General features: G+C 43.5%; 2 protein-coding genes across 4 annotated transcripts; one reads left to right on the top strand and one right to left on the bottom strand.

The window, feature by feature from the left end:
- Nucleotides 1-2332: 2332 nt before the first annotated feature.
- LOC306699453 (C-type lectin domain family 10 member A-like) lies at nt 2333-9405 on the bottom strand. Of its 3 annotated transcripts, none has more exons than XM_079164067.1 (7): nt 9278-9405; nt 7951-8028; nt 6718-6837; nt 4703-5062; nt 4451-4614; nt 3122-3225; nt 2333-3044 (listed from the first exon to the last, which is right to left on the bottom strand). In XM_079164067.1, the coding sequence occupies exons 1-7, from the start codon at nt 9345-9347 to the stop codon at nt 2921-2923; spliced, it is 1020 nt and encodes a 339-aa protein (XP_079020193.1). In that variant the 5' UTR covers nt 9348-9405; the 3' UTR covers nt 2333-2920. The 3 variants fall into 3 exon arrangements, with proteins under 3 accessions (XP_079020193.1, XP_079020195.1, XP_079020194.1); XM_079164069.1 differs by having other exon boundaries at nt 4703-4867; XM_079164068.1 differs by having other exon boundaries at nt 6718-6834.
- A 3115-nt stretch (nt 9406-12520) lies between these two features.
- On the top strand, nt 12521-21142 carry nes (nestin). Its single transcript, XM_079165207.1, has 4 exons — nt 12521-13498; nt 14604-14728; nt 16886-16959; nt 17654-21142. The coding sequence occupies exons 1-4, from the start codon at nt 12668-12670 to the stop codon at nt 20521-20523; spliced, it is 3900 nt and encodes a 1299-aa protein (XP_079021333.1). The 5' UTR covers nt 12521-12667; the 3' UTR covers nt 20524-21142.
- Nucleotides 21143-24727: the final 3585 nt, after the last annotated feature.

The raw sequence follows: 24727 nt of genomic DNA, 5'->3' as shown, positions 1-24727 counted from the left end.
AAGACGAGATGGTGTTGCATTGTTAGACAATAAAAACATACAGAATGTGTCAGAAGCACAAAACATCAAAGCAGGCAGAGTATGTGAAATATATCAGTCAGTCTGACACGACAACAACAATAAGAGACAAGCAGGCAGATGAGGGTCGACTGGTGACAGCAGACAGACAGGTGACAGCAGACAGACAGGTGACAACAGACAGACATGTGACAGCAGACAGACATGTGACAACAGACAGACAGGTGACAACAGACAGACAGGTGACAGCAGACAGACAGGTGACAACAGACAGACAGGTGACAGCAGACAGACAGGTGACAACAGACAGACAGACAGGTGACAGCAGACAGACAGGTGACAACAGACAGACAGGTGACAACAGACAGACAGGTGACAGCAGACAGACAGCAGACAGACAGACAGGTGTCAACAGACAGACAGGTGTCAACAGACAGACAGGTTACAGCAGACAGACATGTGACAGCAGACAGACAGGTGACAGCAGACAGACAGGTGACAACAGACAGACAGACAGGTGACAGCAGACAGACAGGTGACAACAGACAGACAGGTGACAGCAGACATACAGGTGACAGCAGACAGACAGACAGGTGACAGCAGACAGACAGGTGACAACAGACAGACAGGTGACAGCAGACAGACAGGTGACAACAGACAGACAGGTGACAGCAGACAGACAGGTGACAACAGACAGACAGACAGGTGACAGCAGACAGACAGGTGACAACAGACAGACAGGTGACAACAGACAGACAGGTGACAGCAGACAGACAGCAGACAGACAGACAGGTGTCAACAGACAGACAGGTGTCAACAGACAGACAGGTTACAGCAGACAGACATGTGACAGCAGACAGACAGGTGACAGCAGACAGACAGGTGACAACAGACAGACAGACAGGTGACAGCAGACAGACAGGTGACAACAGACAGACAGGTGACAGCAGACATACAGGTGACAGCAGACAGACAGACAGGTGACAGCAGACAGACAGGTGACAACAGACAGACAGGTGACAGCAGACAGACAGGTGACAACAGACAGACAGGTGACAGCAGACAGACAGGTGACAACAGACAGACAGACAGGTGACAGCAGACAGACAGACAGGTGACAGCAGACAGACAGGTGACAGCAGACAGACAGACAGGTGACAGCAGACAGACATGTGACAACAGACAGACAGGTGACAGCAGACAGACAGGTGACAGCAGACAGACAGGTGACAGCAGACAGACAGGTGACAACAGACAGACAGGTGTCAGCAGACAGACAGGTGTCAGCAGACAGACAGGTGACAACAGACAGACAGGTGACAGCAGACAGACATGTGACAACAGACAGACAGGTGACAACAGACAGACAGGTGTCAGCAGACAGACAGGTGTCAGCAGACAGACAGGTGACAACAGACAGACAGGTGTCAGCAGACAGACAGGTGTCAGCAGACAGACAGGTGACAACAGACAGACAGGTGACAACAGACATACAGGTGACAACAGACAGACAGGTGACAACAGACAGACATGTGACAACAGACAGACAGGTGACAGCAGACAGACAGGTGACAACAGACAGACAGGTGACAGCAGACAGACATGTGACAACAGACAGACAGGTGACAGCAGACAGACAGGTGACAACAGACAGACATGTGACAACAGACAGACAGGTGACAGCAGACAGACATGTGACAACAGACAGACAGGTGACAGCAGACAGACAGGTGACAACAGACAGACAGGTGACAACAGACAGACAGGTGACAGCAGACAGACAGGTGACAGCAGACAGACAGGTGACAACAGACAGACAGGTGACAGCAGACAGACATGTGACAGCAGACAGACAGGTGACAGCAGACAGACAGGTGACAACAGACAGACATGTGACAACAGACAGACAGGTGACAGCAGACAGACAGGTGACAGCAGACAGACAGGTGACAACAGACAGACAGGTGACAGCAGACAGACAGGTGACAGCAGACAGACAGGTGACAGCAGACAGACTGGTGACAACAGACAGACAGGTGACAGCAGACAGACATGTGACAGCAGACAGACAGGTGACAGCAGACAGACAGACAGGTGACAGCAGACAGACAGGTGACAACAGACAGACAGGTGACAGCAGACAGACAGGTGACAGCAGACAGACAGGTGACAGCAGACAGACAGGTGACAACAGACAGACAGGTGACAGCAGACAGACAGGTGACAACAGACAGACAGGTGACAACAGACAGACAGGTGACAGCAGACAGACAGGTGTCAGACAAGAAAAAGAGAAAAACAACAACGTGTGGCTGCACATTTATTCACAGGTTACAACAGACTAACAGATGAACTCGCCTCTAGACGGATGAACTCTGAACCATCAGCTGTACAAGACAAGTGAAGTAAAGTATAGACCTGAATACTGAAGGGGAACAGAGTCTGGAACGTTCTGTTGAGAACAAGTGATGCAGCGCCATGTTGGTTCATGAGCAGCATCAACATAAAATGAGCGATAGAAAACAGGAACCTGATCAGTGTTGTTGATGCCGTTTATTAATCTGCTGGTATATAAATCAGAAGCATTGCATCTCTAACGCAGTAGAAGGAAAACACATTGTAAGTTAATAATAATGAATTAATAGTTTATTAACCCTTCAGGTCATGATGTCCGGAGTCAGACACAAAGTACCAAATGAATCCCATAATACACCTTAAAGCTGAGCGTCTGCTTTGAAGCTACTTTATAAAAATAATATTTGTTTCTGTATAAATAATAACTCTTAAATTGTTCATATTTGTAAAACACAGAAGTAGAATTCTACATAGTTTGATATTTATGAGCCTCTTGATTACATGTAAGAGTATCCAGTAATCTCCTCTAGTATGAAGTATGAGAAGTTTAAATAGTTAAAGCTTTCATTCCACAGATCCATTGTCTCTGTAGGTCACACATCACTGATCTCCATCCATGGCCCTTGATAGAAGTGGCACAGTGACCTTCAACAGGAGCTTCTATCCAGGAGCTGAAGGAACAACATGATGTTTAGATCAAAGGCTGATAGAACATTTGACTCAACGTGTTAAAGAATGTGTCTCTTACCTCTCAGTCAGCTCAGTTCCATCGATCCACTTCCATTTCCCTTCTTCAGCTCTCAGGCCGATCCAGCATTCAGCCGTAAACCAGAAGGTCTCATCGATGAAGTCCTGATGTAACAGAAACATTATAATATGTCAACTTTTTATTTCATTTACAAATCAGAAACGATTTATTGCCAACTATGTTACTCACACAAGGGATTTGACTTGGTGACTGGTGTGTGATGATAAAAATAGTGTATTAGTAAAAGAAATAACTCAAAAATAGAAAAGATGAAAATATACAAATCAATATGATAAACAAAACAAACAAATAAAGAGGATGTTAAAACAAGTATGTTATTAAAGTGTCATGTATGTGTAGCGCCCTGCTAATTCATTCACATGTGTTATTTTGAATGTCTGTAAAACTTTTGCATTTGTGTTCATAGTTTGGAAAAGTACTCAAGTGTCCTACAGTTTGAGCTGCACTTGAACCTCTCGTGTCCTTATCGTATTGGTTGGTCAGGTGTCGATGTGTTTCCAGCCAATCAGGAGAATCTGATGAGACTATTCGGTAACCTACCGGGTTCTCAGGGGGGCGGGACTAACGACCGGGAGGACGGAGGGTCACAATGTTGGTGTAATAATAAATGTTGATTGTTTAAATATTCATGTGTGAAAGTGATGTATGTCAACGTAGCAAGTAAGGGCTAAACAGGACTAAACAGGACTAAACAGGGCTAAACAGGGCTAAACAGGGCTAAACAGGGCTACACAGGCTACACAGGGCTAAACAGGGCTAAACAGAGCTAAACAGGGCTAAACAGGGCTAAACAGGGCTAAACAGGGCTACACAGGGCTAAACAGGGCTAAACAGGGCTAAACAGGGCTAAACAGGGCTAAACAGGGCTAAACAGGGCTACACAGGGCTAAACAGGGCTACACAGGGCGACATAGGAATGCATGTGAGTGTGACCTCACAGGACAGTAGAGCTGGATTAAGCTAACCAGGCCTCTCTGCACCTTACTCACAGTATATTCCTTTAAATCAGGCTATTGTAGGCACATTCCTAAAATCTATATTTTCGTAGACCCTCTCCAATTCACCTCCCATGCAACAGGGGAATAATCTGAAGACCCTGAACTCAAATTGAATTGAGAAGGTGCTGCATGTGTATTTAAAGAGAAGAGTTGTGCAGGTGTGACTGTAAGTAATTGTCCCGATGTAAGAGCTTATTTACATCATTTATATTAATACTTAAATATTGGTAAACATGCACTACAGACTCACCTAGAAAATACATTTTGATTTATAATTGTGTCATAAACATCCCCACAGTTCTCTCATCACCTTCTCCTGTTGATCTTGTACAATCACTAAATCTGAAATCTTTCCTCCACAGTCTCCTCGAGCTTGTTCCCAGGTTCTCTGATTAGCAGGAACAGCGTCATTAATCGCATAGCAACTGGACTCGTTGGGTACCCAGCCCGCCTGACAAGCTTTACACGTTCTCACTGAAAGAACAGAGACCAACAATAAACAACTTCATTGTGATATTATTATTGGTTATTTTTGGACCTAATTCATGTAATCTGATCATACCTGTAGCTCCATTATCTTTGGGGCAGTAGGAATCGATGATCCACTGAGCTCTGCTGACGTTGAGCTCATTCTGGTTCTTCTCCATGGTTTGTATTTGTTCTGTTAAGTTGTTCTTCTCTGTCTCCAGCTGCTGGTTCTGTGTTGTCAGGTTTGTGATCTTGCGTTCTAAGACAGTATAGTTTTGTGTCAGGTTGCCCAACTGGAACGTCAGATCGTTGCGTTCCGTTCTCAGGTTGTCATTGTCTAAACTGAGTCTGACGTTGCGGTTTGTCAGGTTGTCATTGGCTGCCTGCAGAGTCGTGCTGTTTTCTTTTAACTGGTTCAGCTCCTTTTTATCACTCTCACAACTTAATGTGGCAACTGAAAAATAAAGATTTTGACTTTTTAATTATAGTGATATTGTAACATCGGTTTTGTCAATTTACCTGTAAGTCAGTCTTACTTCAGGTTTTCCAGCGTTTTGGAAGATTTAAACAAATCCCATGAACAGACTAAAACCACAAATGTGTTGGACTTCCCTCATGGGCTCTTTTACACTCAGACCCAACACCTTTGGTTCCTACTGAAGACGTAAATATATGACACTGCCAAGAACAACCGGACAATGAAGCTTTGAGTCAATTGTCTCTGGGATTGACTCAAAAGCAGCCCAGTGGCTCGGGGGAAAGAAATGTACGTTTCTGCACACCACGGATACGATGAATGTCGTCATTGTTGCATTCGGTAAAAGCAAGTGATAGGTTGGGATAGCTAGGAGAACGAGCAGCGGCTGTTGAAAGTTACGTGTAGTGATAACAAGTACAGCAAACAAGAATGTCCACTTATGGCATTCAGAGAACGGTTGATAAGTCAGACAAATACAGGACTTTCACCCAGGAGACCACTGTTTGTGTCCCAAGTGAAACCTCAAATATTGGTCGCATTGATGATTGTTATGTACTGTTGATGCGCGTGTTACTTGACATTACGTTAGAAAATCTGCAAAAGGTTGTTCTTTATTTACGCTAGTTACGTTACGTTGCTACGTTACGTTGTTACGTTACGTTGTTACGTTACGTTGTTACTTTACGTTGTTACGTTACGTTGTTACGTTACGTTGTTACATAATTGCGTTACGTAAATGCGTTACGTCGTTGCGTTACGTAAATGCGTTACGTCGTTGCGCTACGTCGTTGCGTTACGTAAATGCGTTACGTCGTTGCGTTACGTAAATGCGTTGTTACAATGTTACATTTTACAATGTTACGTTTTAATTTCAACACAAATCAGGACAATTTTTAAACCTTAAAGTACTTTTGTTGCCGAATCCAAACCAGTTGCTTTAGAACGTGGCATTGCGCGTTTCTGCAAATGTGATATGATGATGATATGAAACGTATTTATGAAACGTATTTTTGGTTCAGAAATGTCGTAATTCAACGTTTCCCTGTAGTTTAGATGCCACCCAGTGCAACATTGTGGCTCACTGATGTGTTTTTAATAGAGTTCCATGGCAGAGAGTGAAGATCTGGCTTTAAAACACAGTTGTTAGTGGATACATTCAGTGCTGGTTTGGGTCTAATCATGGGATTTGTTGACAATAAGAAAAATATAGAATATCACTTGACTCATTCTTTAATTCCTTTTATGTATACCGTATTTTTCCCTCATTGTCTCGAAAATGAAAGTCTCCTACAAATTAAACTATTCAATCGACTAAACCAAGTTCTTCATTCTGAAGTTAAATTGGGGAAATATTAACAATACAGTTTAGATTCATTCATTGTGTTTCCCTGTGTATCTCAATGGGCTTCTCTAATGCAGAATATGGAATAAATGGTCACACATTGTTTAACATAACAAATCTTATGAAATACTTCCTGTCTGAATACATTTCTACAGTGATTATTCTGCCCAGAAATGAACTTTGTGTAACAGATTCAGAAAACAAATACAGACAGAAATGCATGATATGTAAAACAAACTACCAATAGATAGTCTGAGCTTCTGATAGAGAACTGATGTTGAATACTTACGGAAGTAACAGACGACTATGAGGCCCAACAGCAAAATGACACAAAGAATCCCCAAACAACCAGCCAGCTGCTGATAGTGGCGATGTCTGCTGCTTGCTTTCCTGTCTGGCAAGACTCCTGCTGAGACAAAAAATACTATATATATATATATATATATACACATTAACACAGGGAGAGAATTTTAGTAAAATGACATTACTACATAAAAGGCATCGACTTGATTTGACCAACTCAGACTTCCAAAGCCTTCTATAAACTTTGGAATACAGTTTTACTCAGAACGAGGACTGCACATTTTCATTCCCATTGCAAGCTAATTAGGAATGGATCTCTTAATAGTCAGTACAAACAGGAGGGATGACTACAGCGAGCAATAGCCCTGCATCTTACATTGTGTGGTCTGTAACTGTTACTGCAATGTAACGTGTCCCAAAGTGTTACTTTGAAGTTACGTTAGAGATCTTTGGGGTTTGGGTTTACGTACTTATGTTAAATTATTTACTTTTTACGTAGTTTACGCAGTTACTCTAAGCCCAGCCATGATGTGTTCCCTAAACCTAACTGAAAGGTTTTGTTGCCTGTTTCCTCATGAAGTCGTTTCACGGTAACGATGTGACGTAAAATGACACGCAAAAGCCTAAAATGAGTTTTCATGTCACACGACATTTTCCTAAAATGTCTCGCTAGATAAAAGCAGACATGAGGTTTCTCACGAGCTGTTCATTGTTTACAGTCCTACCTGCAACTTGAGACTGGGGTTAATAAAAAATAAATAAATAAAAATAATTTAAATCCAATAAAAAGCTAAATCCGATTCTATGCAGAATCCTTTCACAGAGATAATATAACATCTGACTTTTACAGAGAAATACAGCAGTATTCTTGTAGTAGTGACTGTAAAATGAGTTGCACTTAAAGCAGTCGTCCAACACTCAAAACAAGATTCATAAACGCTGAAACACAAAATATAAAATCCCCAATTAATCCCAGAACACTGGATCCTACACGTCCCATGATTACGTTTCCAAGTTAAACCTGAGATTACCCTGATGACATCATGGTTTTGTGTTTTTTTGACAAAGCTCCTCCAGAGGAAATGTACATCTGATTCCACCGGCTGAGCACTGCTCCTCATGAGTCTGGACTATCTTAGTAATGAAGGTAAAGTAGTGGTGGTAGTACTAGAAATAATAAATAATAAATAATAAATAATAGAATACTCTTTCAGCTTACCGTTTGTGTCAGCAGTTAGTTCGGTTGCTTCGCCTTTCTTCTTCACTTCATCGTACACCGTTTCCTCCTCCCTCTTAACTGAAAGGTGAAAGGAGACAATCTCACAGCTGTCAAGTGACTTTTAATGGGAGAGACGCCAGAAATAAGGTATAAGTTCATTTTCCTCCATGTTTATATTAATATAATGTATAAATGAGTGTGTGAGTGATGTGTGAACCTTCAGCACATAGAGAGGAGTGAACGTGTAACGTTTGGTGTGTGTAAGAGCTGCTGAAGTGGAGATTTATCATCAGAGTCTGAGAACAAACTCATTGAGAGAAAACGTCCTTTAAAGAGACGTTTAGTTCATTACAGACGTTTAGAGACTCTACAGGTGAAGAGTTAACACATGAACTCATAGATATCACCATGAAGCTTCACCACTTCATCACTCACACTAAGAGGAGGAGTTATTGTGTTATAAGTTTTTTGTAAATGTATGTTTACATTTTCAAATGAGTCGTTCTCTGAAGGTAACTTTTGGTGAATTTAGTAGAAATCTATAGACACAAACAGACAAAGTAATAAAATAAATGTTTTCTTTCTTTTAGTCTGAAGAAGAAATGTTACGGAAGCAAATACAATGGAACCATTAATAATACCCGTTTGTTCCTGTAGCGTCGCATCTTAAAAGCTTATTGCGTTATTGTGATCGGTTTCATCCTTGAATTCTAATAGAAAGACGTCATTTGTTCATCGTTGGTCATTCCATGTTTTGCATTAAAAACAGATAAAAGTCAATAAATGACAGTTAGCTGATCACAGACGGAAGAGGAAACACTGAACAAATAACCGTTCCAGTGCACGTCTCAAACACACGTTAACGGGAACTATTAAACAGAAGAGCAACGTGAGTTCAGCAAATTATTACTGAAGTAAAACACTGAAATATGGAAATGTTTGTGGAATCGTTGTTAACTTAAAGGGAAAGTAGATCAACATTGTGCGTCTATATTTGAATGTTATGGGTGAGCAGCTCCCCATCATCAACATTGGCATTATTAAAAACATCAATGCATAAAGTGCTGAGTCAGCTCGACATCTAATCTGCTCACGTTCACAAAAACTCGTTCTCTCTCTGCAGTCAAACACTTTTCTTTGTCCAAATGATAAACGATGAGCAGATTACTGATGCTTCCTGTTGCACAAAGCACATTTCACTGACAGCGCATCTCAAACGTTAACCTTACTTGGAAGAAAACAACGTGCGCTCACATAAACAAAGATACACCGTCTAGCAGCAGCCCGACATCATTACATCTTCTGTGACTAAAAAAGTGAAACTGACCTTCAGGTGGAGGTTGTTTGTTGGATTTGAACACCACCGAGGCGTAGTTCACCTCCTCCTCCTCTGCCATCGCTGCAGCCGCCCTGATGAGCTCGGACTGACTTACAGACAGAGAAGTGCTGCCGGTATTAAACCACCGGGCATCTTAATAGGAGAACCAGTTGGTTCCTCTTTTCAGCTCAGTCTATCAACACCAAACCTCCAAGTGAGCAACTTCTGCTTTCTGGTTGAGAAAGAGATTTGCATCTCACTGATAGTGGAAATTCAAAACCAAACACAGTGTTATGGAAATATAATCCTCCCATGAAAAGCAGTGTGACGGGCAGCGTGCTAATGGTTAACTTTAGATGATGTATGCTTGGTGTGAGAACGCTTTTCCTACTCACCAACAATAATTAAATGAAACTCACCCGAAGTGGAGAGAGAGAGACGTTTTCTCCCTTCAATTACGAAATGTTTGTGTTTGGTAACTCTTATAAACCGCACACACGCGATTCTCACACTTTATCTGTGTATTTCTTGCACTCACCAGTGCTACGAGTCACGAGTCATTTAAAAAGGAGACACTACAGGTACAATACGGTAAAATACGAGCAGATAATAGATCTCACGATGACACGCACCCAGTTCATCACTTACATCGAGACCATTTCCTTTTTTATTACAAGCTGAAAATGTGTGTTAAAAATATGGAAATGATGCCTTATCTCTGCAAATGTGTGCTTATTTGTTCTACTGTTGGTAACATTGGTTCAACATTCTTGTTTCATTTCGTTGACATATTAGAGTCAAAGGTTTTTAGGGGATTTAGGATATATTTTTATATCACTAGAACATACTGACAAAGGCCATAACATAAATCCATTTCCTCCATGTTTATATTAATATAATGTATAGATGAGTGTGTGAGTGATGTGTGAACCTTCAGCACATAGAGAGGAATGAACGTGTAACGTTTGGTGTGTGTAAGAGCTGCTGAAGTGGAGATTTATCATCAGAGTCTGAGAACAAACTCATTGAGAGAAAACGTCCTTTAAAGAGACGTTTAGTTCATTACAGACGTTTAGAGACTCTACAGGTGAAGAGTTAACACATGAACTCATAGATATCACCATGAACCTTCACCGCTTCATCACTCACACTAAGAGGAGGATTTACTGTGTTACAAGTTTACTGAAATGTGGTGTTTAAATATGCAAATGAGGCATTATGTGATGTTAACTTTAGGATAAATCTACAGACGCAAACAGACAAAGTTTGGATGTTTTTCTTTCCAATAGTCTGAAAGAAGACGAGTTATGGAAGAAAATAGACCAAAATCTCAGATTAGACCAGAGCATGAAGAGTGATGTTGAGCTGAAGCTTCTCACAGTCTGATGTGTGTGTAACATACGTCTGCCTCGTTCACTCAAGGTTTACATTCAGTACAGTCGGCCTCTGGATCGGCTCTGTTAGATCATCTCGACTTTGATCTTTTCTTCTTCTTTTAACTGTAACTTTTTAATGCTCTCCTACACTGAGACTTTGCTAATTAGATCTTGAACCAAAAGGAGTCAGAACGTGCTGGAAGATAATTCATCGGCAACTACTGGCCTCCATGATGCTGCGACGGGTGTTGATGTGTGAAGGTGAGGATTCGTGATCACCGGCTGTGTTAACTTTACAGCACTTACAGGTCAAAATGTCAGCAGAACATGAAGCCTTCTTCTTTTTCTGACCTTTCTTTTGTTATCTGTAAATACATGCCGCTGCACAGGATGTGCTCTCTGTTACAAATACACATTTGTTAAGGTCACTTCATCATTAAACCTTTGAAAGAGGAAATTAAATATCCAGCTTGGTGTGCTGCTACTCTTCCTACTTGCTCGTGTTCATACCTGATCTATTACATTTCTCGATGTGGGCGCTGCTGACGGTCTCTGAAAATGCAACGTATGGTGCGATGAACCCTGCAGCAGATACTCGTGTATCTTCACCAGCTTAACATCGGGTGAGATCTGGTCTCTAGAGTAGTTACACACACATACACATTGTGATTGTTTTCTAAATGCCAAACAAAAGAAGTGTTGGTATTATATACAGTATATTCTTACCAGAGCATGTAACTAAAGAAAAAGCAGAACTTGACGACAGCTCTGATATTTGCCCATCTGTGCAGCGTCTTTTCCACCGCAGGACGTGTTGAGATGTTGTGATGTTTCTTGTGATCTGGAGAGACTTCCTCGAATTATGACAGATTCTAAGGACTTCTAATCAGCATGGTTACAACTTTAATGCTTCCTTGAAACAAAATAGACAAATATTTGAATCTCTATGAGTAACAGTAACTGATGAGGAGTATTTCACAGTAAGATGCAGTCAGGCTGCAGTGCTGAGAGACGCTCACTAGATGGAGACGAGGTCGAGCAGTAATCTCACAGTGCAAAGCCTGTGAAATATATAAATATATAACTTTTCCTAAATACACTTTTACAAAAATGTCTTTGCTTCGAGCTGAACTTTTCGTTTCACGTGATTCTGATGAATCTGTATTTGCTGGTGTTTTTTGTTGCATTTGATTGGAAGACCAGATCATGTGTTCCAGTTGCATTGTACTCATTTGAACCATTTACGTAACGTCCTGCTGTGGTACTTTATTTCTCTGCATCCAGACGTTATTCTCAGCAAGAGGATGTTGAAAACGTTGGTGTTATATTTTGTTTGGTGGTTACTTTTCAAATTAGATGGTTAGTTTCACTTGTCCTTCTCCACATCTTCATTTCCCACAGATAGGGTTACTGTCATTTCTTATTAATATAATCTCTGTCATTTCTAGAGGTATTTAAGGACATTTCGGCCTCTTTGTGATCATGACAGTAGCCATATAAGAGATAAACAGAGACTAGTGATGACATGCAACAAAGGTCCCTGAGGTGTAAACTGGTTTAGTTGTGATTGCTCATCTTAAACCTCTCTGGTTTGAGGTTTTTCCTCAGCTGGAAAAAAGTTCCAGTGGTGAAAGAGTTAATGTTGGAGATTACATCACCGCCTCTCTCTGCCCTTTTCCCATCTCTTCCAGCACTCCTACTCCCCGCCCCTCTCCTTTCCTCTGTCCCTCCCCATCCTTCCTCATCTCCTCTCCCCTCCCTTCCCTTCTCCAGCATGCAGTCTCCTCCCTTTTCCATCCCTCCTCCCCCCTTGTCCGTGTGTCCGTGTCCGGTATGAAAGGGAAGCCTCCTGCTGGCAGTCACACTGCCAGAGCCTCACAGGAGCCCCACTCGCAGAAAAACGCCCCCACAAACTGACTCGGGCCTGCACACGGAGACACAGTCGGCTGCCAAATCCTAATCATCTTCCGTCTGAGTGAGGCCTCCGTTTGCCAAATTCAAACTCTGTTTTTCTAACACTGACATGGAGCGCCAAAGTGTGCACAAATCCTTCCACCACAGCCACCTGGGGGAGGAGAAGCGCCAGATGCTGAACCTGAACCGACGCCTGGAGACCTACCTGGGCCGGGTCAAACTCCTGGAGGAGGAGAACGCGCTGCTTGCCAAAGACATCCGAGCCCTGAGGAGCGGCAATCGGGGGGCCTCGGCGCAAAGGTGGGGCCTGGAGGAAGAGCTGCGGCGGGCGAGGCTGGAGGTGGACGCGGCCTGGAGGGACAGGGTCAACACGGAGCTGGAGGCGGGCAGGGTGGCCGAAGAGCTCCAAGCCCTGGAGCTGCAGAGGCAGAGGGAGGCTCAGGCCCAGATTGAGGCCAAGAGGAAGCTGGAGCAAAGCAGGAAGGAGCTGGAGGAGGAACAGCGGGCGCAGATCTGGCTGAGGGAGAAGGTCGGTCAGCTGGAGCACGAGATGAGGCACCTGATTCGAGCCCATCAGGAGGACGTGGCCCACTTGGAGGCCACGTTGACCCGGTCCAGAGCCACGACAGCCCCCGCGTCGGCTCAAAGGGGCAACCAGACACCAAGCCTCCTACAGCTGGGGCAAGAGTACTCCCAAAGGGCCACCAGGGCCTGGCAGGAGGCAGCCGAGGCCCATCAGGAGCAGTTAGGTCGGCTCGAGGAGTCACTCGACGAGGCCAGGAGCCGTTTAACCCAAGTAGGTCAGGAGAAGAGCGAGAGCCAGCTGAAGCTCCGGGCCCTGGAGAAGGAGATCGCGTCGGCTCACGACATCAGGGTCCACCTGGAGAAGGCTGCAGCCCAGCAGGGGGACCGATACAGCCAGGAGATCCAGCACCTCCAGGTGAGAGAGCCACATCCTGTCGGGACGTTACAGATCCTCCTCATTGCACCTGTAAACAAACCCTTTCATGGAGCATCGGCTCCATTCTTTAACCACACAAAGGCTGCAACTAACACGTGTTTCATCATTGATTAAGCTACTTATTTTAGAGGACGGATGAACTGTTTACTCTATAAAATGTCAAAAAAGACAAATACTCGTCAGAACTAATCAGAGCTCAAAGTGGTGCTTTGACACACTGATAAGAGGACAATAAACTTCATATATATATATATATATATATATATATGTGTCATCCTTCTGTGAGTCGAACAATATAAATAGTTTTGTAGGAAATATATTTTCAAAACAAAAATCCTGCCACTTGAATTATTAAATTAAACTGTAAACACTTTTTTTTTGCAAATTGGGGAACTTGTGTCGCGTGAGAACACTATCAGAAGTCGTCGTCTGTTTCCCATGAAGCGTGCGGTGTCTCTCACCATATTTGACGTCTTCATGTAGCTTCACAAATAGACGCAGTCTAAAATAATGAAGTGGCAAACCACAGGGGCATGTTTCCAGCTCATACTGACAGTCTAGACCTCAGTAAATTACAAATGACTGGTCAAGTTTTAACAGATTCAATTCTTAACCACTAGATCTTTTTGTTCCCTCTTTAATGACCACATTTGATATATTGTTCTTATGTCTTGGCTGATAGTTAAGGCCTGTAGTAAGAGGCCAGATGTGCCACTGAAGGCTTTAAGGAGCATTTGTGAGTTCCTCCCTCGGGGGGCTGTTCTCCCTCCGTATGCTGATTTAATATTCTGATGGAATGAAAACATTCGGGACTCAAAGGGACTGGGGGGGGCTAGGTATTTATAGGATGGGGCTGTTGGGATTAGATTGCATTAACCTTAATAATTTGAAAGTCTAATAACAAACCAGTGTATTATAACAGCATTACAGATGGGTTAAAATAAAGACCGTGTTGTCTTTACAAACCACAGACTATAACGAACACAAAGAATGTTTATTTTTAACACAATATACTTCACTGTTCATACCTTCTTTTTTTTTTTAACCCGCTTCCTTTTCCTGCTCCACTTCCTGTGTTTGCCAGGAGCACTTGGGCGGCCTGGAGGCGGAGAAGGAGGAGGTGGGCCAGCACATCGATCATCTTCTGCTGGAGAACCGCGGCCTGCTGCAGCAGAAGATGTCTCTGGGCCTGGAGGTGGCTACGTACAGGTACGCTGCACTGCATCCCCATGTCACAAAATCAGGAAAACAAGGACATATGTAAAGACCATCACTACACACCTGATTGTCCTGTGCAGGGTTAAGGTATCCCAGCATGCATTGGGTGAAATGAGGGTAAGGAAAGCAGATTGCGTACTCTTTCTAAAGATGTGGGACAAAGTCTCCGAGCAAAGCCGTCACCTTCTCTGCCCCCCGTGTACATTTATGAGGATCATTTCTTTGTATTAACTATGGAGCTGGAAATGGGACATATTTAGCCTAGCTTAGCATACTTTTTTAAATGTATATACATGTAGGATTACACAAACAAAAATGTGGAAACATAATATGAGCAGCAGGCTGATCTACGGGCCCTCCGTCTCACTCCGCTGGGAGACGACTGTGCCGGGAGGAGAGCAGGCGGGAGCTCTGGAGACGCTAGAGATGGACGAGATAGATGGTGCTCAAAGAATTATCCTGCGCCCACAAAAACACGTCATCAGAAAATCTATTGGTGCCAACTAACGGCACCACTAAAGGTAGTTTTGGGTTGTTATTTCCGTACGAGTCATGCTTGCGACACATGTTCACCTGACGTTGCATTTGGTTCCATTACGTTACTGTATTGCAACATTGTAATCTGTTGCCCTTAGAATCAGGTGAAGGTAGAGTCTCAAAAGTGTAAATATAGTCTAACCGCTCACATCTTTCTCTTTACACTTTGTTTCATCTCAAGGGAAACAGATGTGTTGGTTGTTTGACTCTGCTGACATGTCGGCTCTGTGTTCTGTTCTTCTTCCTCTTTCCATCAAAGGTATTGAGACAAATGGGTGAAAAATAGCCGCTATGATACGACTGTTGTTTTCTTCATGGTTGTTTGAAATGAAAGGAGTATTTATAGAGATAAGTTTCATAAAAACACATTTTAGATATTTATTTGAAGATGCCTCACTCACAACGTCGTGGGAGATGACTAACTCCTGTGTCTTCCTACATCTTTTGTCCTTAATGACTACGAAGAAGATAATGATTTACTCATCATCACTATCATGGAATCTACAAAATGTTGTTCATATTTGGATTCACAGTATGTACTCTTGTACTTTAAGGAACAGCCCCCATGTCTTCCATTGTGTTTGATAATCAATTGATTATTAGACCTTTTTGAAAGCGAAAATGCCCAAAACATGCTGTTTACAGATCTTAAACTGAGGGATTTGCAGCTTTTCTTCAACCAACATAAGATAAGAGATTTGCAGCTTTTCTTCAACCAACATAAGATAAGATAAAACATACTTTATTGTGCCCCAGGGAAATTTGTTTTGGGCTCCAAGTGATAGTAAACTGAACGTGTTTAGGTTTGGACTGTTGGCTGAACAAAGCAAGCAATTTGAAAACAGGAAATTGCCGTTTTCTGCCATTTTGTAGATTGAACCGTCAACCAGCTCAAGAAAATAACCATTTTTGGAGTTCCAGCTGAATTACCATCACAACTATATTTCAACGCTTTCTAATGCAGCTGCTCAGTAACGGCGTAGGAAGAGCCGTCCACATGCAGCCGTCTGCACTAAAGGTCAACTCATTGAAACAGCCTCTGATGTCTCGGACAGACTATCGTCTCCATCATGGAGGTCTATAGCGGCGTCTCTCCTTTCTCTGTCTCCCCCCCTCCTCAAATTATTGACCCTCATCCTACCGATTTATGAGCTATGGGAGTCTAGAATAACAGCAGAGGGGGGGGGGGGGGGACTTCAATGTCATCCACTGCACATGGGACTGATGTCATATCTACAGTAGACGTGTTTCAAAATTATATTTACAGACAGAAAAAAAACCCGGCTAGACATGCAGCTAATTACATGATGTGCTGGAATGGAGGCCGGTGTGGTCCACATGTGTGAATGGAGTCAGTGGTATTAGTGCTGCATGGGCTGCTCATAATATCTGCTGTCATTATGTGTGTGTGTGTGTGTGTGTTGATGGCTCCTCAATGGCAGGCCCTTTCCTTCATTACCATAACAACAGACTGCAGCTCGAGAGCAACAAAAAAAGAGTCGCCCTGCAGCATCAATGTCGTCCGAATATTAAACATCACCATATAATCACGTTTTTTTGTGCGCTCCTCTTCAGAGTGTAACCTGCCTCTCTTGTTGTGCGTCTCCACAGAGCTTTGCTGGACAGCGAGAGCCTCGGGGGAGACGTCCCTTTGTTAAATCAGCCAAGAGACATTTCCATCACAGGTAATTAAAGTAACGAATATTAATACGTCAGCACCACGTCGGTGTGTGTAGCACCTCAATATGCCACATAAATCCTCTCCTTCATCCCCGCTCCCCCTTTGTTAGAGTATAATTTCACTCAGCCTAACTAAAAGCCCCTCAGAGTGGGGGGACATGTTTGATACAGTTTGTAATCGCATTAGTGTAACAGAGGGTGTGTGTGTGTGTGTGTGTGTGTGTGTGTGTGTGTGTGTGTGTGTGTGTGTGTGTGTGTGTGTGTGTGTGTGTGTGTGTGTGTGTGTGTGTGTGTGGGAGGGGGGGGGGCTTGGCTAAGGGAGCTGAGGTAAGCACTTTGGGTCCTGCAATGCAAGCCACCAAAGACGGTCCCCAAAGGTTATTGAGCCATATGGCTTTGCTTTCCGGTAACTTAGGCAACGTTGAAAGGAAATGTCGATCAATAGCTCCCCATTAGTGTCCAGCTTCCATTGAGAACATGCATTTTAATAATGCTTTGGAGAGGCGCTACGTTAAGAGTACTAGGGATGATTTGAAATACTAGTCAAAGCTGTGTGGAGGTATCAAACATATAGGACACTGTATCTTGGCAGAATCATGATATGGGAATTGGTTTAAACTCAAGAGACAATCAATGTCATTATTATTACAGTAGCTCAGTTCATTGTGTATTCATGAGTGCTGCTCTTGTCCTCCACAGATGCAGTTTTCAGTCCTTGGGGGGTTAAAACGAATTACCAGACCCAGCTGTCCACTGGCTACAAGACCGCTTCCCTCTCATCTGTCCGTGGTTTAACAGGAAGAGGACCAACAGCGGTTACAGCAACACCAATCTGGAGTAGAAAACCTGTAACCGTCACTGAGACTCCAAAGAGTTCCTCGGAACTTGAGACAACCACGTGTGCGACGTGGGAAACCCCTTATCCCAAGATACTGCAGGATGGAGCCGTTGAAAACTTTAGACCCCAGGAGGTTCATGAGGAAGTCACCTATGCCGAGCCTCTATCGCCTCCCAATGAGCAGCAGGCTGAAACGACACCGGGGGACAAAGAAGGGGAAGAGGACCGGAACAATGTCGATGTGGAACCGACTAAGGACGGACCAGTCGTCCAGTCAGTGGTCAGTTATCAGGTTGAGTCTGGCCTCAGCACTGAGCCACCCGTCAGTGATAAAATAAGTCAGCATCAGTTTACCACACCAGACTTTACGCCATACTCTGTCAGAATGACAGAGGAGCCCTCTGGTTTCTCAGATGAATCTGATATGGATGTGCCTTTTGAAAGATCTGTGGGAAAAGAAGATATGCAAGAGCCGCATGCTCCAATTGATGAGTGGGCAGAGAAAGAGTTTAAAGGCAAAGAAATCGAGCGTCTGCAAGAGGAAACGTCAGATTCTGAAACAGAGGCGGTGATTGAACCAAACTTTGATTCCAGGACGAGTAGTCCAGTGTCTGAATGTGCACCTGAAGAGAGCTTGTTCAACAAAGTGACAGACTTCAGCACAGATGAAAACATCTCGAAGGAGGACGCAGCTGAGACGAGGCAAGAGACGAGTTGTTCTACAGTGGGAACAAATGAGACGGATGTTGAGGATAAGTTGTACCCTGATGGAGAAGAGATGGATACGTGGGATAGTGTAATAGAGAGGAAGGCTGATCTGAAGACAGATGAAGGCATGAGAAAGGATGAAGAAAAAGGACAACACGCTGAACCAGAGGAAGATATATCAGCAAGAGAACAAAAGCACGAACAGAGAGAAATTAGGTCTGATTTTGCCGCAGGTGTACATCAAGACGACAACGAGGCTTCTTCAACGATGCACACACAAGTAGATGGCGACGGACGGCATGCTGCTTTAGACCAAGAGGGTGCACTTTTCCCTGACGATGACGAAGACGATGACGAGGAGGATTCTCAAAATGTCTCCGTGTCATGGAGGACCGAGCTGGAGGGCGACAGCTACGCTCAGGACAACACTCTCGCCGACACTCGGCCTCTGATTCGATACAAGAGCGACGAGACCGACGCCAACACTCAGGCATCACACGTGGACGAGAGCGACTCCAGTGACGGGGAACAGGAGAAGAAGTGCGGAGAGACGGAAATGTGGAGTGAGGGCAAGTCAAAAAGATTTGGAACTATGGAAGATCTGTGCGAAGAAGTCGAAGGGGAAGCGCTGGATGAGGAGTATAATCTGGGACGTGCTCACATTGAGAACAGGGGTGTTGGTCACGGTATGACTTTAAGTGACCAGGCTGAAGAAATGATCAGAAAAGTCAGTGAGGGACAGTCGGATGTAGACACTGAAGAACTTACCAAATCCACGACACCCACAAATGTGTGCAACGATGAGGAGTTGGAGACAGACCGACTTGTGGAACAGGAATTAGAAAACCTAGCCACGGACAGCTACAGCGCTCACTTTGCACAGCAGCAGGTTAGCGAGAGCGAGGAGATGCTACATCTGCAGGGCATGTCAGTCGAGGTAAAGACAGAGCAAGAAGAGGCTGGAATGCCTTGCTTTACAGAGCCTGACGTGAGAGTAAACCAGCAACTTGCATCTTCCACCACAATTACAGATCAACCTTACGAGAACCTGTATTTCTGTGATTCACCAGTGGCAACGCCTCAAGCAGACACCCTGACGTACGAGGAGGTCCAGCATAAAGATCAGGAGGCGATAGATGCTCTAGAGAAAAGAGAGGAAGAGGATAAACACAATGCGTCCATGGTGACACACGCCGATGCTACAGAAGATCACTCTAGCTTTACTGACTTCATCTGCAGGCCTGATATGGAAGAAACCAACAACTCAGAGGATCCAAAGCCTGTGTTGCAGGTCACAGCGGATCAGGAAAACCTGCAGGATGTGGCTTCCCCCACTGAAGTGAAAGAGGTTGCACCTGGGGAAGCATCAAGTGTATCTCAAGAACATCTAGTTGAGGATGTTGCAGAACGCAAGGAGTTTCCAGAAGCTCCAGGAACAGCTGAATGGGAAGTGCTAGAGAACCCTAGTGAGGACTTTGAAATAGGACATCGGAGTGAAGATTATGCAAAATGTGATCATGTGCCTGAATCAGCTCAAAGTTATCTGCACGATGATGGAAGCTCTGATGACGGAGTTATGACACCAAAGGTCGAGATTTCCCCCGACAGTGCACCTGATGAAAACGATATCTTTGTGGCGAAGAATTCAGCTGAACTAATGAAAACAAACGGCAAAGACAACAACAGCCTCCATGGTTTCTTCACCTCTGGCTTAACGAGTGACTTCTGGGCGTCCTCCTTGGAGACCGGTGCCACCAATCAGCCAGATGATGCCTGCAATGAAGCAGCTGAGCAAACCAATCAGAATTTGGTTTGGGGTAATTCGGAAAACGTGGTTAATGTGGTTAACTCCAGGGTGGATATCGACTCATCTAAAGCCCGAAACGCTAAGAAAGAGCAGGAGCAGGTGCATCCGGAGGGGAAGCAGGTGTTGCGTAGAAATGTTGTTGAGGGGGAGTTTGTTCATTCTGACGAGTCTGACCTTGAGGGTGAATCCTGGTCATCTGGGGAGGAACCGGTGTGAAAAGTAGTGCGGACGTTTGAGCTTTTACAATTTTAGATGTAATTAGTTAAAGTCAGGAAAATGCCATTGTAACGCATTTACTATTAAAGCCAAAGTCGTGCCTTGGTTGCACACCTCAGTGACGCTAAACACCAATGTGCCAATTCTGTTACCGAGCACTCTCGTTTCCTTCATCTGATGTTTGATCAACAATTCTTTCTTCTATCCTAAATCGTTCAAACTCTTTCAGCGTGCATGTAATAGGATGATATCTGCATGAGGGAACAGCATGAAGACAGAGCAAAGACTGCCATTTAAAAGTCAAAAGCCTTATTGATTACTGCCGAATCCGATTTTACTGACTGATAGAAATCAGTGAGAGCAGAAGGGTGGGATTCCTGGTCGAGCTGCTACTTCACAGTGTGTCAAACAGACAGCCGGTGAGTCGTCTCATTTCACCGGACAATAACTGACCCGTCTTTGCATGCTTCACACGTGTAGAATGAATGGTTGGTTTTAAAGGTTTGTGTAAAAGATGACACACTACGTTTTGGAAAAGCAAACTGTTTTGTTTGTATTGTTGTGGAATAGTTCTATGCAGATGCAGGATAAGAGTTGGTTAAATAAACAGAGTCTGATGAATGCTCAAAGTAGTATGTGTCAATTTATTAGCTTGCGCAAGCGGAAAACAGTTTCACAGATACGTATTGCAGAGTCTGTGGAAGTGACGTCAAAGAACAGTTGCACGTACAGAGTATTTATACACTTAGAGACCATGTCCAGGGCGTTTCGCTGCATCTAGGTACCTTCCATCTCAAAGGTGTTATTTCCTGTTTTACCGGGGTGTTGTTTCTACAAGGCGCTGGTTCCATTTTTACCTCCTGCAAACTTTTATGCTTCTGATGAGTCATGTGTCTTACAAAGGAATGAAACTCATTTAGACTGATCACATGTCGAAAGCTGAAGGCATGACGTATCTTTGTAGGCAAAAAGCCAACGTGATTCTTCCATTTTGGGTTATTATTATGATTTTTAAAGCGTAATTGCAATCGCCAGAAGTGGAAAAACTAATGTTAAGCTCTAAAGAAACTCCACCACGGTCACATGACTTCACGTCAACGCCACTAAGCCAGAGTGAGAAAACTGCTACATCTGCAACAGTTAACTGATTAATTGGTATTAGCATCCTGTTATCCTCTCTTTAGCAAATATAGTTGTTGGCAACTCAGTGATTGCCTGAATCCATAAGATCTTACAATCTTACATAAGATCTTTAATGCCACAGGTAACACAATATGTTATAGGTCCATCATATCATAATCATTTACTGTGTGTCTGCCTAAGTTCCGGGAGAGAATAATGTAATTTCACACTGATTGTACGGACAAATAGAGCCAGTGTTTAATTGGGTTACTTGGCACCAAGAGAGCATTTCAGTCCGTGCACAGCAGGTCAGCTGACTATGCAACAATGTCTGCAGGCAAGCATGCAATTCAACATTTATGGAGAATTAAATTTCCAATAATACAGCAATAATCCATTCATGTTAACTGGGCTCAAATGGAGCCGCTCTTTCAGGAAAAACATTCATACAATAAAGCGAACCAGGAGAACTTGTGGAATTCATTATGCAACACCTGTGCTAACAAATATCACGAGAAAGCTTTTTTATTTTTTATTTGATGAATGTCTGTTATTTAAAAGAGGCAATTGGCCATTTATGAAACAATCCTCTAAAACTATAAAAGCTTTTCTCCAATTTAGAATACAGTTACATCCACAAGACAATGTCAAGAAACCTGCTGCCGACCAGCAACATCTCCGTGTCCTTTGGGGTTTTCATTGCTGTGTGTGTGTGTGTGTGTGTGTGTGTGTGTCTGTGTGTGTCTGTGTGTCTGTGTGTGTCTGTGTGTGTGGATTGGGCAACATCCCAGCTTCACTGACCTCAGAACAACTCAAGCTAACAAAGCAGCACCGGGGCCATCAACAAGCAAACAGCCATCCCAGAGAGAAGGAACAATGAGTAACCTCAGCCCCTCTCCTCCCTCCTCCTCCTCCTCCCTCCTCCTCCTCCCTCCCCTTGTCCGTCCTTCATTAGTCCGTATTCTGAACAATGACGGCTATTTTAGCGGCTGCTCGCCTCCTCCGCTGCCCAAATCTGCCCCAATGAGGGATTGCGAGAGGAAGGAAACAGCAGACGGCCGTGTTCACCGTGAGAAGGCCGGAGTGCTGGAACGGCATTACGGCAGCTGTGTGGCATGCTCCTCCTGTTCACCGGCCACCAATAGAGCCGTCCACTACACAACCACTAACTGTGAGAAGAAGAGCTGTGATGATGCCTTGAGAGGAGAGCAAGCAAGACAAAGATAAAAAACGTATTTATTATTCATAGCAGTTGTAAGTGGTCATCCACTCCTCCTGCTATAACAGTATAACATGTTCAGTTATGAATAGCCTACATATTACCATGTTGGTTGAACCAAAAGACGAACAAGCTTTGCTTCATATGTTTTAGTTTGTGTGTATTGAATAAGACTCCTGTTTAAAGATTAAAAAAGAGAATTATCCTTTCAGTATGAACTGCTGTTTCAAAAGCTATTCATTATCAGGTATTACACTTTGGCTGATTGGATTCTGTTGAATATAGTCACTTTGATAAAACTTAATTTCTTTTTTTTTTCACCATAAATAATCAAAATCCAATCAGCACACTTTCTACTTTAATTTCATTTTCATCAAGTGTGCACTACAGCACAAAAAAAAGGGAGTAACATGAATTAAAGGAGCTCGGCTTCAACTAATGAGGCTGCGTTCAACACAACGGAGAGCCAACGAGCTTCAAGGCAACCTGCTATTTTGAAATATACAAGTGTTTGCGTAGTTAAAAGTTGGTTTGGCACATTGGTCAAATCTGAAGACATTTGGCACAAACGAACGGTTACCATTAAATCATCCAAGAGTTGGGATGCATCTTTTGATTGCTGCATGAATCATTTTGTTTTCTTGGCAACTTAACGCAGTAAAACCCTGTGACTGAGGGTCAAACCAACCGTCAACGTGCTCACTGTGCGCCAGGTTTTCACTAACAAGCTCCCTGGTTTGCCACAGAAACTGGCATAGATGCTAATGAAGTATTGTTGTGTTTGATGTGATTCATCAGCTTAGTTGGAACATGTTTTTGGCAAATAACAACCAGTTATAAACACATGTAGATATATCTGAACATGAGCACCAGACCGGACTTCATTTGGTTCTGCCAGGCTTTCAGAAAACAAGAGGAACAGCATCCGTGCTCTGATGCAATATGTGGTTTCATTTCTTACCACATGCATTACTGACACGCCCTCAGGTCTTTGTGCCATCATTTTGTGCATCCATTCTCATTGTAAAAAACTACATTTAAGAAGAAAATGCTGCAAAGGTTTGCGTTGGATGAGCAGGGTATCAACACGATTGACTGGTCCAGCCACCGGATTAGTATGGGGGGGAGGTGTGTTTGTAAGAGTCCATTAGGAGGGTAAACCTCTTTGATGTAGTGTGTGTGTGCACATGTGTTCTGATAGCCATCTGCCAGCCCTCATCCTGTCCCCATTGATTTACTCCGGAAGTCATTGGTGCAGAGCCGGACTGAGGAGCAGGTGGTCTCCAACGAGTTCTCCTACTTTAGACCCCCAATATCAGAAAAAGGCACAAATGATGAGAGAATAGTTCAAGTAATCGTAACAAATGTATTGCATTCAGCAAGAGGGTCACTAGGAGTGAGACCAGAAATATGAGTTTGTCCCGTTTGTTTTTCTAGAAGACAAAAACATCAAAAATCCCCCAAAATAATCAAAGGGTCTACTCCTCGGGAACACTTCCACAGCAATAATCAAAGACTATTTTGGACTGAGGATGATGCTTGCGGGAGATTGTGTGGTGTCCAAAGTGGTAAGAGTTCATCCTCTGGGAGCATGAATGTGCTCACAGCAATCTGCTGATAAGATGTTGATATTTCTTGTGTATATGTTTTTTTTTGCTTGACTGGAGATATTTTAAAAAAAAGGTCAAGAGGGAACCAATAACATTAGGATTCATCCTCTGGGAGCATGAATATCTGCAGTAAATATTATGTAAATACCACCAGTATATCTCCCGATCATTTACTAAAGTGTTTGTTTCGGGGGAAAGTTGACCTGAGGATGGTGTCAGACAAAAGGTTAAGGGGTCACCAAAAACAATAGGT

The sequence above is a fragment of the Pholis gunnellus genome (assembly GCF_910591455.1).
Source record: "Pholis gunnellus genome assembly, chromosome: 8".
NCBI lineage: Eukaryota > Metazoa > Chordata > Actinopteri > Perciformes > Pholidae > Pholis > Pholis gunnellus.
This window is presented reverse-complemented; position numbering and strand designations above follow the sequence as displayed.

Bases quoted from the DNA above. Each gene is read 5' to 3' on its own strand.
- LOC306699453 (XM_079164067.1), bottom strand. From the start codon at position 9,347: ATGGCAGAGGAGGAGGAGGTGAACTACGCCTCGGTGGTGTTCAAATCC. The intron at 8,029-9,277 runs GTCAGTTTCACT...TTCACCTTTCAG, and splicing joins CAAACAACCTCCACCTGAAG to TTAAGAGGGAGGAGGAAACG. The intron at 3,045-3,121 runs GTAAGAGACACA...TTGTTCCTTCAG, and splicing joins GGAACTGAGCTGACTGAGAG to CTCCTGGATAGAAGCTCCTG.
- nes (XM_079165207.1), top strand. From the start codon at position 12,668: ATGGAGCGCCAAAGTGTGCACAAATCCTTCCACCACAGCCACCTGGGG. The intron at 13,499-14,603 runs GTGAGAGAGCCA...TGTGTTTGCCAG, and splicing joins AGGAGATCCAGCACCTCCAG to GAGCACTTGGGCGGCCTGGA. The intron at 14,729-16,885 runs GTACGCTGCACT...GCGTCTCCACAG, and splicing joins CTGGAGGTGGCTACGTACAG to AGCTTTGCTGGACAGCGAGA.